The 15,965-nt window shown below is 39.7% G+C and overlaps 1 protein-coding gene and 1 long non-coding RNA gene across 3 annotated transcripts in view; both read left to right on the top strand.

Annotated features, from left to right (window-relative positions):
- The window catches only part of LOC124272737 (solute carrier family 4 member 11-like), a 90,084-nt gene extending 77,683 nt beyond the window's left edge, over positions 1 to 12,401 (top strand). The window contains 4 exon segments of the mRNA XM_046707944.1: positions 1,322 to 1,495; positions 1,788 to 1,980; positions 9,517 to 9,686; positions 11,362 to 12,401. Coding sequence (XP_046563900.1) covers positions 1,322 to 1,495; positions 1,788 to 1,980; positions 9,517 to 9,686; positions 11,362 to 11,422 — 598 coding nt within the window. The 3' untranslated portion in view covers positions 11,423 to 12,401.
- A 159-nt stretch (positions 12,402 to 12,560) lies between these two features.
- LOC124272738 lies at positions 12,561 to 13,920 on the top strand. Of its 2 annotated transcripts, none has more exons than XR_006897411.1 (3): positions 12,561 to 12,620; positions 12,669 to 12,832; positions 13,822 to 13,920. It is a non-coding gene; the product is annotated as an uncharacterized LOC124272738 (long non-coding RNA). The 2 variants fall into 2 exon arrangements; XR_006897412.1 differs by having other exon boundaries at positions 12,563 to 12,598.
- The last annotated feature ends 2,045 nt before the right edge of the window (positions 13,921 to 15,965 follow it).

Here is a 15,965-nt window from a genome sequence, read left to right as displayed (position 1 = left end):
TTACATACCAGTAGTACTGTATATCTTACATACCAGTAGTACTGTATATCTTACATACCAGTAGTACTGTATATCTTACATACCAGTAGTGCCTGCATATGCCAGTCTTACATACCCAGTAGTAATGTATATCTTACATGCCAGTAGTAGTACTGTACATCTTACATACCAGTAGTACTGTATATCTTACATACCAGTAGTACTGTACATCTTACATACCAGTAGTACCTATCTTACATACCAGTAGTACTGTATATCTTACATACCAGTAGTACTGTATATCTTACATACCAGTAGTACTGTATATCTTACATACCAGTAGTACTGTATATCTTACATACCAGTATACCAGTAGTACTGTACATCTTACATACCAGTAGTACTGTATATCTTACATACCAGTAGTACTGTATATCTTACATACCAGTAGTACTGTATATCTTACATGCCAGTAGTACTGTGTATCTTACATACCAGTAGTACTGTATATCTTACATACCAGTAGTACTGTATATCTTACATACCAGTAGGTACTCTGTATATCTTACATGCCATACATGCCAGTAGTACTGTATATCTTACATACCAGTGGTACTGTACATCTTACATACCAGTAGTACTGTACATCTTACATACCAGTAATAGTACTCTTAGTAATATGTATCTTACATACCAGTAGTACTGTACATCTTACATACCAGTAGTACTGTATATCTTACATACCAGTAGTACTGTATATCTTACATACCAGTAGTACTGTGTATATCTTACTTATACCAGTAGTACTGTATATCTTACATACCAGTAGTACTGTATATCTTACATGCCAGTAGTACTGTACATCTTACATACCAGTAGTACTGTATATCTTACATACCAGTAGTACTGTACATCTTACATACCAGTAGTACTGTATATCTTACATGCCAGTAGTACTGTATATCTTACATACCAGTAGTACTGTATATCTTACATACCAGTAGTACTGTATATCTTACATACCAGTAGTACTGTATATCTTACATACCAGTAGTACTTACATACCAGTATATCTTACATGCCAGTAGTACTGTATATCTTACATACCAGTAGTACTGTATATCTTACATACCAGTAGTACTGTATATCTTACATGCCAGTAGTACTGTATATCTTACATACCAGTAGTACTGTATATCTTACATGCCAGTAGTACTGTATATCTTACATACCAGTAGTACTGTGTATCTTACATGCCAATAGTACTGTATATCTTACATGCCAGTAGTACTGTATATCTTACATACCAGTAGTACTGTATATCGGCACTGGATGTCTACAGGATGAAGAAGGGGACGGCCTACCACTGGGACCTGCTGGTGATTGCTGCTGTCAACGCAGCCCTGTCCCTGGTGTGTTTCCCGTGGGTGCATGCCGCCCTGCCCCACAGCCCCCTGCATGTGCTGGCTCTGGCTGATGTGGAGGAGAGAGTGGAACAAGGCCACATCTCACGAATGTAAGTCTGTCCAGGGCTCATCATTTATGTAAGAATATGTCAGTGTTGCATCATCTGTGCCATGAAATGCCAGTTTTCACACCATTTCTAATGGGACATATGACGGAGCTCGTATCACATCACTGTTAGTTCTACAAAGGTTCTACATGGAATGATACCATCCTGATAAATTACTTCATATATCCTTAACCAAAATCAATCCAATTCTGTTGAGATATTTTAGTATGTTATGTGATGTTTCATTACTGTGAAAATATCTCTGTTAAGGTTAAACTTTATTTTGATGTTTCAGTATTGTGAGGGTTCGAGAAACTCGACTCACAGCCATCTTCTCCCACATCCTGATCGGCCTAAGCCTGCTGTTTATGCCAGTGTTGGCGTATATCCCGACTCCGGTCCTGTACGGCCTGTTCCTGTACGTAGCCGTCACTGCTCTCCATGGCAACCAGATGTTTGAGAGAGTCATGCTCTTCTTCACAGAGCAGGTTAGTCCAACTTCCAACACACTAGTGTCCCGTGTACACGGATTGTTGTGGGGTACACCTTTGCTTCTGATGTAATGTCATACTCAGCAGTTTTGTATTTGATGTCAGCCTGTAAATAATCAACATCACACAATCAAGTGATTAATGTAAACATTCAGAGATGCCAACTCTTAAACTTTAGGCGTAATTATTACGATTTTGAACATTACATTACGCCATTACACTTAATCTGAGAAAATTACGCTTTTCTACTCGTTTTTCGAAAATCAGTTAAGTGGATAAATTTTCACAGGGAAGTGTTTCGTAACGCACAGGTGCAGGGGTGCAGAAATGGCCTTGCACCAATAGGAATCGCTTACTCTTAGCATCTCACTCATTCCAATTAACTTGCAAGGAATTAAAGTGTGTTGAGTCACATGACCAACAATTTTCGATGTATGGAGATTCATAATGATTGGTCACATGTGTTTCTGTCTAGAATCTTCCTTTCGTGAAAACGCGTACCATGTTGAAGCTGATCGGCAGACAAGTATTACACTTTTAGGTCCAAATTACACTCTAACATAGTGGAACACTTAGATCTCCCTAATTGAAGCTCCCTTCAATTTAAAATCACACTAATTAGTATTCACCACGAAGCTACCTCCTTTCCACTGGCTGAACGAAGAGGGCTTCACCTCTTACCCATGTGCCTCTACTCTTCCTTCTTCACCAGTGAGCTGGACGTGAGAGCTTCTGTGTCTCCGACACACTATATCCTTTGTTTTATATTTAGTTAGTTACCCTCGTGATAGACATCTATAGAGGTTTAGCTAGTATCCTTCAACGATTATATATTGATATTTAGTGCGCTTTTCTACAGTTTATTCACGGGGACGTGTTTGTTTCAAGGGATTACGCTTGATGAAAATTCTGTACTATTGCAGATTACGTTTTTATGCTGCTGCTGATCCACCTTTAATATGATGTACCGCCGTCCATGTTTATTATATTCACACTGCAGTTAAGCGGTACTAATTTATCCAATTCTACCTTTTTATTAATATTTGCTGCGTTTGGCGCGGCACGCGACCAGCAGATAGGTCGCGATGCAGAGTCTAGTATGACTGATACACGGAACCCTCGCCAGTCTACTGCTGTTGGCGACTCCCCTCCGTGTGGTGTTCCGCTAGAGTGGTGGAGAGGTGTGGGATCGTGATCCGCCATCTCCAAGAAGCATCCTGCTTCTTCCTGGTGACATCCCATCGCCGCAGCAGAAGACTAGAGGGTTTTTCTACTACATCTCAACAACAGGGACCGTTCCCATCGCCAGTTTTGGGCCTGTATGATGATCAGCCGGTCATCATACCGGGTTGTACATCAAAGATTGACCGATGTCGGCTGAGATCAGCATGCAGCCTGATGTACCAACGCGAGATGGGCGATCGCCCTGAGGGTCCCATCATTACCAACACTCCACGCAGACGTCGCTTTACCCAGGGCAGCGCCGACCTCTGAGGGAAAATCAACGAAGTCTACTAGGACTTTCTCAACGAGATTGTTCCAACCGATGACCTGGTTACTCTACGATGATCAGCTGATCATCATCCCCACGACGTTTCACAAAGAAACGACCGTGACAGCTGGCTAACGACATCAGCAGAGATCACCATGCAGCCTGATGCCTCTACACTGATGTCGGACGATTTTCCGGTGGACCCTCCATTAACACCGCAGATAAAGCACCGACTGGTAATCGCCGTGAGACCATCCCAGAAGACATGATGCGACAAATTGGCGAACATCATGGAGGACCAATATCTGCGGTAGCAGGGTCCGAGTTTCCGGCGAAGGCTCCAACGACAGCAACACCCAGAGGCACCCCGTCAACGTAGCAGCCAGGACGATGTCACCTTCGCGAAGGAAGTCAATGGACCACCTTTGGACGACGGACCTAAGATGTACAGCCTTGCGAAGGCCTTCGCCGAGGTAGGAAAGGACCTAGATGTACAGCCTTCGCGGCGGAAAGAACCCTAGATGTACAGCCTTAGCGAAGGACTTAGGCAGGATAGATCATCACCTTATGCGGTTTCATCCCTAGATGTGGACTCGGACCATCAGACATCCACGGAAGCCTTCGCGAAGGTCATATCAAGTCGTTCCCGGACCGGACGCCAGAGGAAGCTTCGCCGGGCGCATCTTATGAGACACCTGAATCAGATCATCATCATCTAGAAGGACATCGAGGGACTATACAAAAGAGCTTCGCTTGAAACTATCAACGTTCCCCTCACAAGTCTCCGGAAGATCAACCCATAGACAAGTTGATCATCGATATCAAGTATAAGAACTACAATGATATAATTGGTTCTGTTGAATCCATGGCGAGGTGATGTTCGCTTGCCTAAATAGATCTAGAAGCGATCAATTAGACACTTATCACCAGACTTAGTAACCGACTTCTGAATATAAGATGATCCATGCGCGGCCCTACCAAGCAAGCGGCAGCGATCCCACATCCTGTTAAACACAGAGGCTGTTCAATGGCAAAGCTCATATATATATTTATATATATATATATATACTAATCGGGCTTTTGACTCCGACACCTTGCTAGCGATGGTCGAAGGCTAAGTGGCTCCAAGTCTACTTCACCCAGAAGATCTAGAAGGGATACTTCGAGAACTTCGCGAAGTCTCCGCGTTCACCGAGGAAGTCTCCTCCAAGGTTTCCATATACTAGCCACTTTCGTCATATATAGCTACTTCAATCGTCAGTCCGTTTCAAGGCGTCGCATAAGTTGATTATCAACTGTATGCCAGATGCGATCTATAAGCCTACGCTTGAAGATAATTGCTTAGGCTATTTACAACACAGAGCGTCGGCTGTATTATTAGTCAGCGACATTTCGCCAGATCTTCACAGAAATCAACTATTCGTATAAATTGCTAATATACAATCCGACGACGATCGATTATCTACATGCGTGACCATTACGCATATCTGCAGACAATTCAATCTCGAAATTGAACAGCAGCCTTGTTACAGCCAGTATAACTCTTAATCGTCCAAAGTTTCTGAGGAAGAAATATGGCCACAACAAGTTCAACGTTAATTCTACAATTATGACGATACATTCATGTATACAGTCTACAAGCTCACAACTTGCAAGTTGTTTATACCCTTATATATAAGGAAGTCGGAATTATATTCAAAACTGAAATTATTTTCACGACAACCAGGAAAATAACCTACCCAGCATAAAATTTACAGAGGCGAGATATTTCGGCGGAGGTTTCAAGGCGGTTACCATTAACCCTCCGAAACCGTGGTCACTCGGATAACTTCGAAGCTACGGTGAAGACCGGCGTTTATGCTAATATCAGCGGCGACAAGAATTTATTCAAGGTGGGTTTTTTCCGCTACACCGGGTGACATCACCGTAGCGGGTATTTATACAGAATCAAAATGCCTTGTTCTGATTGGACCGCGAGGACAACGACCTACACAGAGGTCGATCTCTGTTCTACAGTTCAAGACTTACGTCACAAGTGACAACTATATATCAGTGAACGAAAGCAAGCCTCATTACAGTCCAGTTAACCTGAACATTGATTAGACTGCCTTTCTTCAAGTTAGAGACCTCCCCTGTCAAGTTAAGGCGAGGGATCGGCAGTCAGGCGATTTTACATAAAGTTCAGCGAGGACAGACACACCTGGTTGTGCACCTACATCGTCAAGGATTTCGCGGCGAATTACCTGGACGCAGAGAAGATACAAGTGGATCTAAATCCACAGCGTTTTCAGACTACAGCTGAATTTCATCAAGCGACTAACACAACTAGATGGTTAGTAAACCTACTAAACTTCTGTTTGGAGAATAAAACGGAAATTTCACGCCAACCTGGGGATATGAATATAGTGCTCCAACACCTCACAAGTGAGGTTTATGAACAAGCCTGGATGACATACTTGGACCCCAGTATTAATGATGATTCTATCAAGATGGCCAGCAAGAGCACTGTAAAATTTATCTCCACCAAACCAAACAGGAGGAAAAATGCAACAGATTTTTCCTCTATCATCAACTTACAGAGTGAAGTCTCGTGTACTATATCTCCATTTGGATCAGAACTGTCATACTAACGTGCATATGCGGATGGACCTATTCCGACCTCCATGAGCTTAATACTCATGATATTATAGCGCTAACTTCTAGAATTGTTCTACACAAATGTGATTGAAATAATGGAGGGTTTATTTCTGGAAATCGATATGGTGGTTGCAAACCATTATCTGAGAGATATCACCACCGAGGGCGTCTCAGGTATACACCAATTAGATCCATGGTCCTCAGCACAACAGCTGACAGTTCCTCGGAGAAGATAAGTCAATCTAACAGATTTTTACTTATCTTATAACAATACTAAATAGCTTCATGCTATATATAATTTACTTAAGTTCCTTTTATCATCACAGTACTATGATTATTACATCATACAATATATAAGTTAACAACTCTACAGAGTTTGTTATTATATATATTTACCTTAAGTTATTCATATCTTAAGAGTAATACTATGGTTACATGATAAATGCATTAGCTAACAAACTCTACAGAGTTTTTGGCTATTTTATACATAGCTTAAGTTAATTAAGCTAACAAACTCTCTGAGTTTTACTATTATATAGGTAACTTAAGCTAATTATACCTTAAGCATAGTACTATACTCATATTATTAAAATATATTGGCCAACAAACTCTAAGGAGTTTTGCTATTATATAGGTAGCTTAAGCTTATTCATATCTTAAGCTTTTCTAGTACTATGTTTATATCATATAAGTAGATTAGCTAACAAACTCTAAAGAGTTTTTTTTTGCTATTTGGCTTAAAGTATCATCATATTTCTAAGCAATATGGTTATATTATAACATGTATTAGCTAACAAACTCTACAGAGTTTTAGCTATTATATATGTAACTTAAAGCTTATTCATATCTTAAGCGCAGTACTATGTTTATATCATATAGGTATATTAGCTATCAAAACTCTAAAAGAGGGTTTTGCTTTTATATATTTAAGCTTAAGTTTCATCATATTTTAAGCTTTATGGTTTACATTATAACATGTATTAGCTAACAAACTCTCACGGAGTTCTTGCTATTATATATGTAGCTTAAGTTTTCCTTCATAAGCTCAATACTAGGTTTATATCATAGCTAACAAACTCTAAAGGGTTGTTTTGGCTATTATACAATTAGCTTAAGTTTTCATCATATCTTAAGCAGTATGTTTACATTATAAGGTATTAGCTAACAAAACTTCATGAGGAGTTTTGTTATTGTATATATATATAGCTTAAGTTTCATCATAACTTAAGCTCAGTACTATGTTTTTTTAACATAAAAAGTATATTAGTTAATAAACTCTAAGGAGTTTATTTTGCTATATACATTTAGCTTAAGTCTAATCTTATCTTAAGCTTAGTACTATGGTTACACTATAAACATATTAGCTAATAAACTCTACAGAGTTTTTTGGCTATTATATATGTAGCTTAAGTTCATTATATCTTAAGCACACTACTATACTCATATTGTAAAATATATTAGCTAACAAACTCTACGGAGTTTTGCTATTATATATGTAGCTTAAGTTAATTATATCTTAAGCACACTACTATACTCATATTGTAAAAATATATTAGCTAACAAAACCCTACAGAGTTTTGCTATATATATGTAGCTTAAGTTAATTATATCTTAAGCTCAGTACTATACTAATATTATAATATATATTAGCTAACAAACTCTACAGAGTTTGGCTATTATATATGTAGCTTAAGTTAATTATAGCTTAAGCACAGTACTATACTCATATTATAAAATATATTAGCTAACAAACTCTACAGAGTTTGGCTATTATATATGTAGCTTAAGTTAATTATAAGCTTAAGCACAGTACTATCTCATATTATAAAAATATATTAGCTAACAAACTCTACAGAGTTTTTGCTATTATATATATAGCTAAAGCTTATTCATATCTTAAGCTCAGCATTATATCTATATCATATAAGTATATTAACTAACAAACTCTAAAGAGTTTGCTATTATATAATTAGCTTAAGTTTAATCCTTATCTTAAGCTTAGGACTATGTTATATCTTAAAGTATTTTGGCTAACAAACTCTAAGGAGTTTATACTAGCATATTAACAAGCTTAAGTCTATTAGTCTTAAGCATTGTATTAATGTTATATATACTTTATCATAATAAGTACATGGTAATAACCTTTTATATGGCAGCTGATAAGTTGATGCAGGAATTCATCAGTTCAGTGCCTTTATGAAGTTCCCATAGGAGTTATTACAATCATCACCAGTTCAAATCACTAATTATTAAAAATCCAAAGTATTAGTATTCCCACCTCCGTTCATTAGGATGCTACAAGCAAAAGAGCATGAGTCAGGATAAGGAAAAATATGTAATTTTGGAGTAAAATTGATATTTTATACTTATCCTGACTCATGAGGGTCAGCCCCTCCCATCCTCCCAAATAACACTTTGGATTTCCCTGTAAATTCAAATGTTGGGCTCAGTATATGAGGAGAGAGTGAGGCACATGGGTAGAGGTGGCGCCCTCGTTCCCGCGCTTGTGGAAAGGAGGTAACTCGTGGTGAATACTAATTAGTGATTTTAAATTGAAGGGAGCTTCAATTAGGGAGATACAAGTGTTCCACTATGTTCGCAAGAAGAAGAAGACAAGCAAAAAGAGCATGAGTCAGGATAAGTATAAAATATCAATTTTACTCCAAAAATTACATTTTTGACCTCTAGTATTACACTTAGGCCCCAAATAGGGTTGGCATCTCTGAACATTGATCCATGTATTGGGGATAAACTGACACACAATCCACTAAGTCACCAAGCCTGACCAACCAATCCATTTGGTTTCCTCCTGTTACCAGGATTGGTTGTTGGGGCCTGTTACCAGGATTGGTTGTTGGGGCCTGTTACCAGGATTGGTTGTTGGGGCCTGTTACCAGGATTGGTTGTTGGGGCCTGTTACCAGGATTGGTTGTTGGGGCCTGTTACCAGGACTCCTGCAGGTGGTTAGATATGGGCATGCACAGAAAGATTCCCATTTCTGGCAGAAATTCAGGCATTATGGAACCGAGGGCAGTGGTGTTAGATTTTCAAAAGAAGTATCAGATGATTGCTGTCTTAAAATCTCTGACTGGTTCAAATTACAAGTATGTAGATAAATTAGTAGATATGATTGATGATATTTTACAGTTTATTAAACACTGCTTGGCAGGATGTCCTTGACCATTTCTTTCACAAGTCATGTCATACTCCCTACATCCTTACCTCAAGATGTATCACAAGCCACTTTGATTTATCATCATCTATTTAATGTTTTAAGCTTTGGGAAGAAAGTCTTCAACATAGAAATACATAGGCAACATGGCAGCAGGTATATCCTTTCTTTCTGTATTGGACTGACTAGGCAGTATGATGAGAGACACATGCTGACTTCTTGTTCTTCACAGGCTGCCTACCCACCCTACCACTACATCCGGCGGGTGCCCCAACGTAAGATGCACATCTTCACCCTCACACAGTTGTTCCAGCTAGCCGTCCTGTGTGGCTTCGGTTTCTCCAACTATCCATACCTCAAGATGTTCTTCCCTGTCCTCATCTTCTTCCTTATACCCATCAGGTAATATATAGCTATACTCCCTACCTCAAGATGTCCTTATACCCATCAGGTAATATATAGCTATACTCCCTACCTCAAGATGTTCTTCCCTGTCCTCATCTTCTTCCTTATACCCATCAGGTAATATATAGCTATACTCCATACCTCAAGATGTCATTATACCCATCAGGTAATATATAGCTATACTCCCTACCTCAAGATGTCATTATACCCATCAGGTAATATATAGCTATACTCCCTACCTCAAGATGTCATTATACCCATCAGGTAATATATATAGCTATACTCCCTACCTCAAGATGTCCTTATACCCATCAGGTAATATATAGCTATACTCCCTTCCTCAAGATGTCATTATACCCATCAGGTAATATATAGCTATACTCCCTTCCTCAAGATGTCATTATACCCATCAGGTAATATATAGCTATACTCCCTACCTCAAGATGTCCTTATACCCATCAGGTAATATATAGCTATACTCCCTACCTCAAGATGTCCTTATACCCATCAGGTAATATATAGCTATACTCCCTACCTCAAGATGTTCTTCCCTGTCCTCATCTTCTTCCTTATGCCCATCACGTAATATATAGCTATTCCCCCTACCTCAAGATGTCCTTACACCCATCAGGTAATATATAGCTATACTCCCTACCTCAAGATGTCATTATACCCATCAGGTAATATATAGCTATTCTCCCTACCTCAAGATGTCCTTATACCCATCAGGTAATATATAGCTATTCTCCCTACCTCAAGATGTCCTTATATTCACTAGGTAATATATAGCTATACTCCCTACCTCAATATGTCCTTATATTCACTAGGTAATATATAGCTATACTCCCTACCTCAAGATGTCCTTATATTCACTAGGTAATATATAGCTATACTCCCTACTTCAAGATGTCCTTATATTCACTAGGTAATATATAGCTATACTCCCTACTTCAAGATGTCCTTATATTCACTAGGTAATGCATAGCTATACTCCATACCTCAAGATGTCCTTATATTCACTAGGTAATGCATAGCTATACTCCTTACCTCAATATGTCCTTATATTCACTAGGTAATACATAGCTATACTCCCTACCTCAAGATGTCCTTATATTCACTAGGTAATATATAGCTATACTCCCTTCCTCAAGATGTCCTTATATTCACTAGGTAATACATAGCTATACTCCCTACTTCAAGATGTCCTTATATTCACTAGGTAATATATAGCTATACTCCCTTCCTCAAGATGTCCTTATATTCACTAGGTAATATATAGCTATACTCCCTACTTCAAGATGTCCTTATATTCACTAGGTAATGCATAGCTTTACTCCTTACCTCAATATGTCCTTATATTCACTAGGTAATACATAGCTATACTCCCTACCTCAAGATGTTGTTATATTCACTAGGTAATATATAGCTATACTCCCTTCCTCAAGATGTCCTTATATTCACTAGGTAATATATAGCTATACTCCCTACTTCAAGATGTCCTTATATTCACTAGGTAATGCATAGCTATACTCATGACCTCAAGATGTCCTTATACTCATTAAAAAATTTTAATAGTTTTGTTAGCACACTGTAGGTGACTGTTTGAGTCATAAATTTGCCTCACAATTCTCTTTTGTGTATCTATTTTCTATTTGCATTTTTACCTTTTCAGACACAAGATTATACCCAAGTTGATTGATGCCAAGTTCTTAAACGCTATGGACGGCCACTAGTAATATGTTCTGGTTGTGCAGACTCAGGTGTGATAAAGATACAGTTGTGTTGTGATCAGAGACATGGGTGTGATGTGGTCAGAGATACACATATTTGATGACAGAACCAAACTTGTATTAGGAGAGAAATGAGTTTGAAGAATTCCACATTGACCGGTATTAACTTGGTGCCTTTCATGAATGCCCTATCAAATGGACAGCCTACTGCTCACTTCTACATCAGGACAGTGGGCACTTTCGTAAAACGGAAAACTATGGGTGTGGTAAAACAAACCAAAACAGAACAGCTACTTCACTCCTGGTACTTACTATGAGAAGTTTGATACAGTGCAGTTGTGATAGTAAACATCTATAATTACGTTCTCTGTGTTGGTAGGCAACATCAACGATGGGCTCAATTCAGTCTGTGATTTTCTGTTCTGTGTTTCACAGTCAACACACTGAATGTTTTGTCATGTATTGTTGTCCAGTTTTCAATGTGATTCATATATTGTTATATTTTTGAAAGCTGATGTAGTTTTTAACAAGGAATGCGGTTTGGCAACAGTAATGTTGAGTGCTAGCTGGACTGTAGTGCTGGTGTTTAATGCTCAAGTTTGTGCTGGCTATTGTATTCTGTATCAATATAGTCCTGATTTTACTCAATGTAATCATTTGAATTTAATGTCACAGAATTTATCCATTGCAGAAGATTCTTTTTTATCAGCATTTGTACAGGCTCAACTGTGTCAGTTTACTTCTCTGGTTGTGTTTGTACTATTTAAATTGCTTTGATGTTTTAATTGATTGTTAAGAGCCAGATATGTTGTCAGCACAGAATATGTAACATTAATGAGCATTATTTTTTGTACCCATAAAATCTTAAAACAGATGTTTAAAATGCTGTATGTTTTTAATGTTATGTTTTATAATCAGATATGATGTATTGTGTTTGTATTACCTGATGTATGTGATGATGTATTACAGGATGTACATAGTCTACTTGTTGTTTGTACTGTGTTTCATAGAGGACCGGTACATCGCCATGTTGTAAATGTGATACGCATTCATTCAATCAGATTTCACACCACTTGTTGACTACTCTGCTGTTGGGATTGTGTTTGATTGATTTTAACTGGTTATGCAACAATGTGTTTTTTAATCCTTCTGCAGGGGTTCCAGGCATCCTTCTGCAGGGTTCCAGGCATTCTTCTGCAGGGTTCCAAGCATCCTTCTGCAGGGTTTCAGGGGTTCGGCCCTTCTGCAGGGTTCCAGGCATCCTTCTGCAGGGTTCCAGGGTTCCAGGCATCCTTCTGCAGGGTTCCAGGCATCCTTCTGCCGGGTTCCAGGCATCCTTCTGCAGGGTTCCAGGCATCCTTCTGCAGGGTTCCAGGCATCCTTCTGCCGGGGTTCCAGGCATCCTTCTGCAGAGTTCCCAGGGCCCCTATTCTCGAAAGTGTCCCAGCTAAGACAGATCCTAAGTAGTTAAGACAGAAGTTAGGACATCCTACCGTAAGGATAAGACCCATTCTCGAAATGATCCTATCCCTGTCCTAACTTGTGCTACCTATCCTAGCTAGGATAGCGAGCTCTTCAGTAGGTGAGATAGAAAAACCTTCATTTAGTTGGGGATTCCCCTAAATAATACCCATGATTCGTGGCATAAAAAAACACATAATATAAAGAAATTCAGCTTTTGATGGACTTAGTAGATATAGAAGAAATTATTCGATATTTTCATCACATTATAGTAATTGGAAAATTCATTTTTTGACAAGGCGATAACAATTTTACTTCAGAATTTGAAAGTCTGCCAAAAAGAAATAAGGATATTAAAGATATGTGTAAAAACATATTTTCATTGTATTTGTTTTTTTTATGAAAATCATGACTTGAACTCTCATTATGCGTCATCTCACAAACTGAAAAATTCACCTAGGAAATAAACAGGAGTTACTTCCCCTATCAAGTTGGCCTTGACATTGACATTAACGTGAATGTGACTGAAAAGAGCAATGCTGTGATTAAAAAGGCCGAGAATAGGTAAGAATTGAACAAATCTCTTTTGTAGATCTAAAGAATGCGTGCATTGCAACAAGTGTGTCTATTCATTACCGATTAATTGATAATATGAACTGAAGAAACTCTTCATAACTCATCAAAACTGTGTACTGTTGTGAATTCAAATGTAAGTTTGACGAGTTATTTTGTTTGACGTCAAAATTGGTGAACAAACAAGTACCACTCTATGTTGACTTACACTAAGACAGACTTAGGACACGTCAGAACCTATCCTAGTATTTGTCCTAAGTTAGGACATCCTAGCGCTAGGATACTTTTCGAGAATAAGGTAGGACACCTATCCTAGACCCTAGGATCAAAGTTAGGACATCCTTGGGCTAGGATCCTTTCGAGAATAGGGGCCCAGGCATCCTTCTGCCGGGTTCCAGGCATCCTTCTGCAGGGTTCCAGGCATCCTTCTGCAGGGTTCCAAGGCATCCTTCTGCAGGGGTTCCAGGTTCTGATTGTTGACTCTTCATCCAGATCTGTCTTCTAGATGGCTAGCCTGACAGCGCAGTAGGGACAGAGTGTATTATACAAGACTGTCAGACAATAAAAGACATGGAATTGACACAGTCTCTGAGGTGTTTACTGCAAGCTGCACCTCCTGGTGGCCCGTCTCTGTCACATGATTCTCCCTGTCTCCTGTAGTAGAGTCTATACATAGAGCCCAGCTTCTCACAAACACCATTAACAATCCTATCATTAGGACACTTTGCTGACTTTTAATACAAGTCCTTACAATGTTGGTTTTCACTGACACACACTTTCTCCTGACTGGTTGTATACAGTGTGTGAAATAGCCATTGGCCCGCTAGCCCGTGGCTAGTAAACATCCAGTCGGGACAGTAAACCTCCATAGGTACTGGCCCGACTGGCTGGTGAATTTTCATGGGGTCATTTTGTAAATATATCACTCTCTCCGACTTGTTAAGTTATAATAAACTTTTATCATATTAGCAGCTTAATGATGAAACCCGTGTCTACATTCAAATTTCGGGCTAGCGAATTATTTTGTCACCTTGTAGCTTTCAGGCATAACTAGCCCGACTGGCTAGCAACATTTGGAAACAATTTCGCGCACTGGTTGTACATATACAGAGAAGCCAGCATTTCATCTACATAGCATTTCCCCACTGTCCCATAACGTTTCCCCACTGTCCCATACATTTCCTCATTGTCCCATAGCATTTCCTCACTGTCCCATAGAGTTTCCTCACTGTCCCATACATTTCCTCACTGTCCCATACATTTCCTTACTGTCCCATACATTTCCTCACTGTCCCATAGCCTCACTGTCCCATAGCATTTCCTTATTTCCCCATAACGTTTCCCCACTGTCCCATACATTTCCTCATTGTCCCATAGCATTTCCTCACTGTCCATACAATTCCTCATTGCCCCATAGTGTTTCCTCGCTGTCCCATAGCATTTCCTCACTGTCCCACAGAGTTTCCTCACTGTCCCATAGAGTTTCCTTATTGCCCATAACGTTTCCTTGCTGTCCCATACATTTCCCCACTGTCCCATAGCATTTCCTCACCGTCCCATAGAGTTTCCTCACTGTCCATAGCGCGTTCCTCACTGTCCCATAGCATTTCCTCACTGTCCCAGCAGCTTTCTCATTCCTATTCTGAGTCATAGCGTTTCCTCAAAGCTGTCCCATACATTTCCTCTACTGTCCCATACATTTCCTCACTGTCCCATAGCATCACAATAGTCCCATAGCATTTCCTTGTTGCTTACCCATAACGTTTCCTCACTGTCCCATACATTTCCTCATTGTCCATAGCATTTCCTCACTGTCCATACAATTCCTCATTGCCCTATAGTGTTTCCGCTGTCCCATAGCATTTCCCTCACCGTCCCATAGCCTTTTCCTCACTGTCCCATAGAGTTTCCTCATAGTCCCTCCTTTCCCATAGGTTCCTCACTGTCCACAGGTTTCCTCACTGTCCCATAGCATTTGTCCTCCTGTCCTATAGCATTCCCTCCGTCCATGTTTCCTCACTCCTCCGCATCACTTTTCCTCACTGTCCCATAGTTTTTCCTCACTGTCCCATAGCATTTCCTCACTGTCCCATAGCATTTCCTCACTGTCCCGTTAGCCTCAGTCCATCCCATAACGTTTTCTCACTGTCCCATTACTCCACTGTCCTATAGCATTTTCCCACTCATAGCTGTCCCTGTTTCATCGCGTTTTCCTCGCTGTCCCATTTTCATCGGTGTTTCCTCACGTTTCCTCCTGTCCATTGGCTGGTCTCACTGTCCCATTCCTCCACCTCACTGTCCGCATTCCCCACTGTCCTATAGCATTTCCCTCATTGCCCGTTCCGTTTCCTAAGCTGTTTCCATTTCACTGTCCCATACATTTCCCTCATTCCCCGATGTCATTCTCCCAGCATTTCTCATTGTCCATAGCATTCACCTCATTTCCTCACCGTCCCATAGCATTTCCCTCATTGCTTTCACCGTCCCATACATTTCCTCGCTTCGTCCCATA

The sequence above is a fragment of the Haliotis rubra genome, unplaced genomic scaffold (assembly GCF_003918875.1).
Source record: "Haliotis rubra isolate DU_JTF1 unplaced genomic scaffold, ASM391887v1 Scf172, whole genome shotgun sequence".
Lineage (NCBI taxonomy): Eukaryota > Metazoa > Mollusca > Gastropoda > Lepetellida > Haliotidae > Haliotis > Haliotis rubra.
The sequence above is the reverse complement of the archived record's forward strand: the minus strand, read 5'-3'. Positions and strand labels throughout refer to the sequence as shown.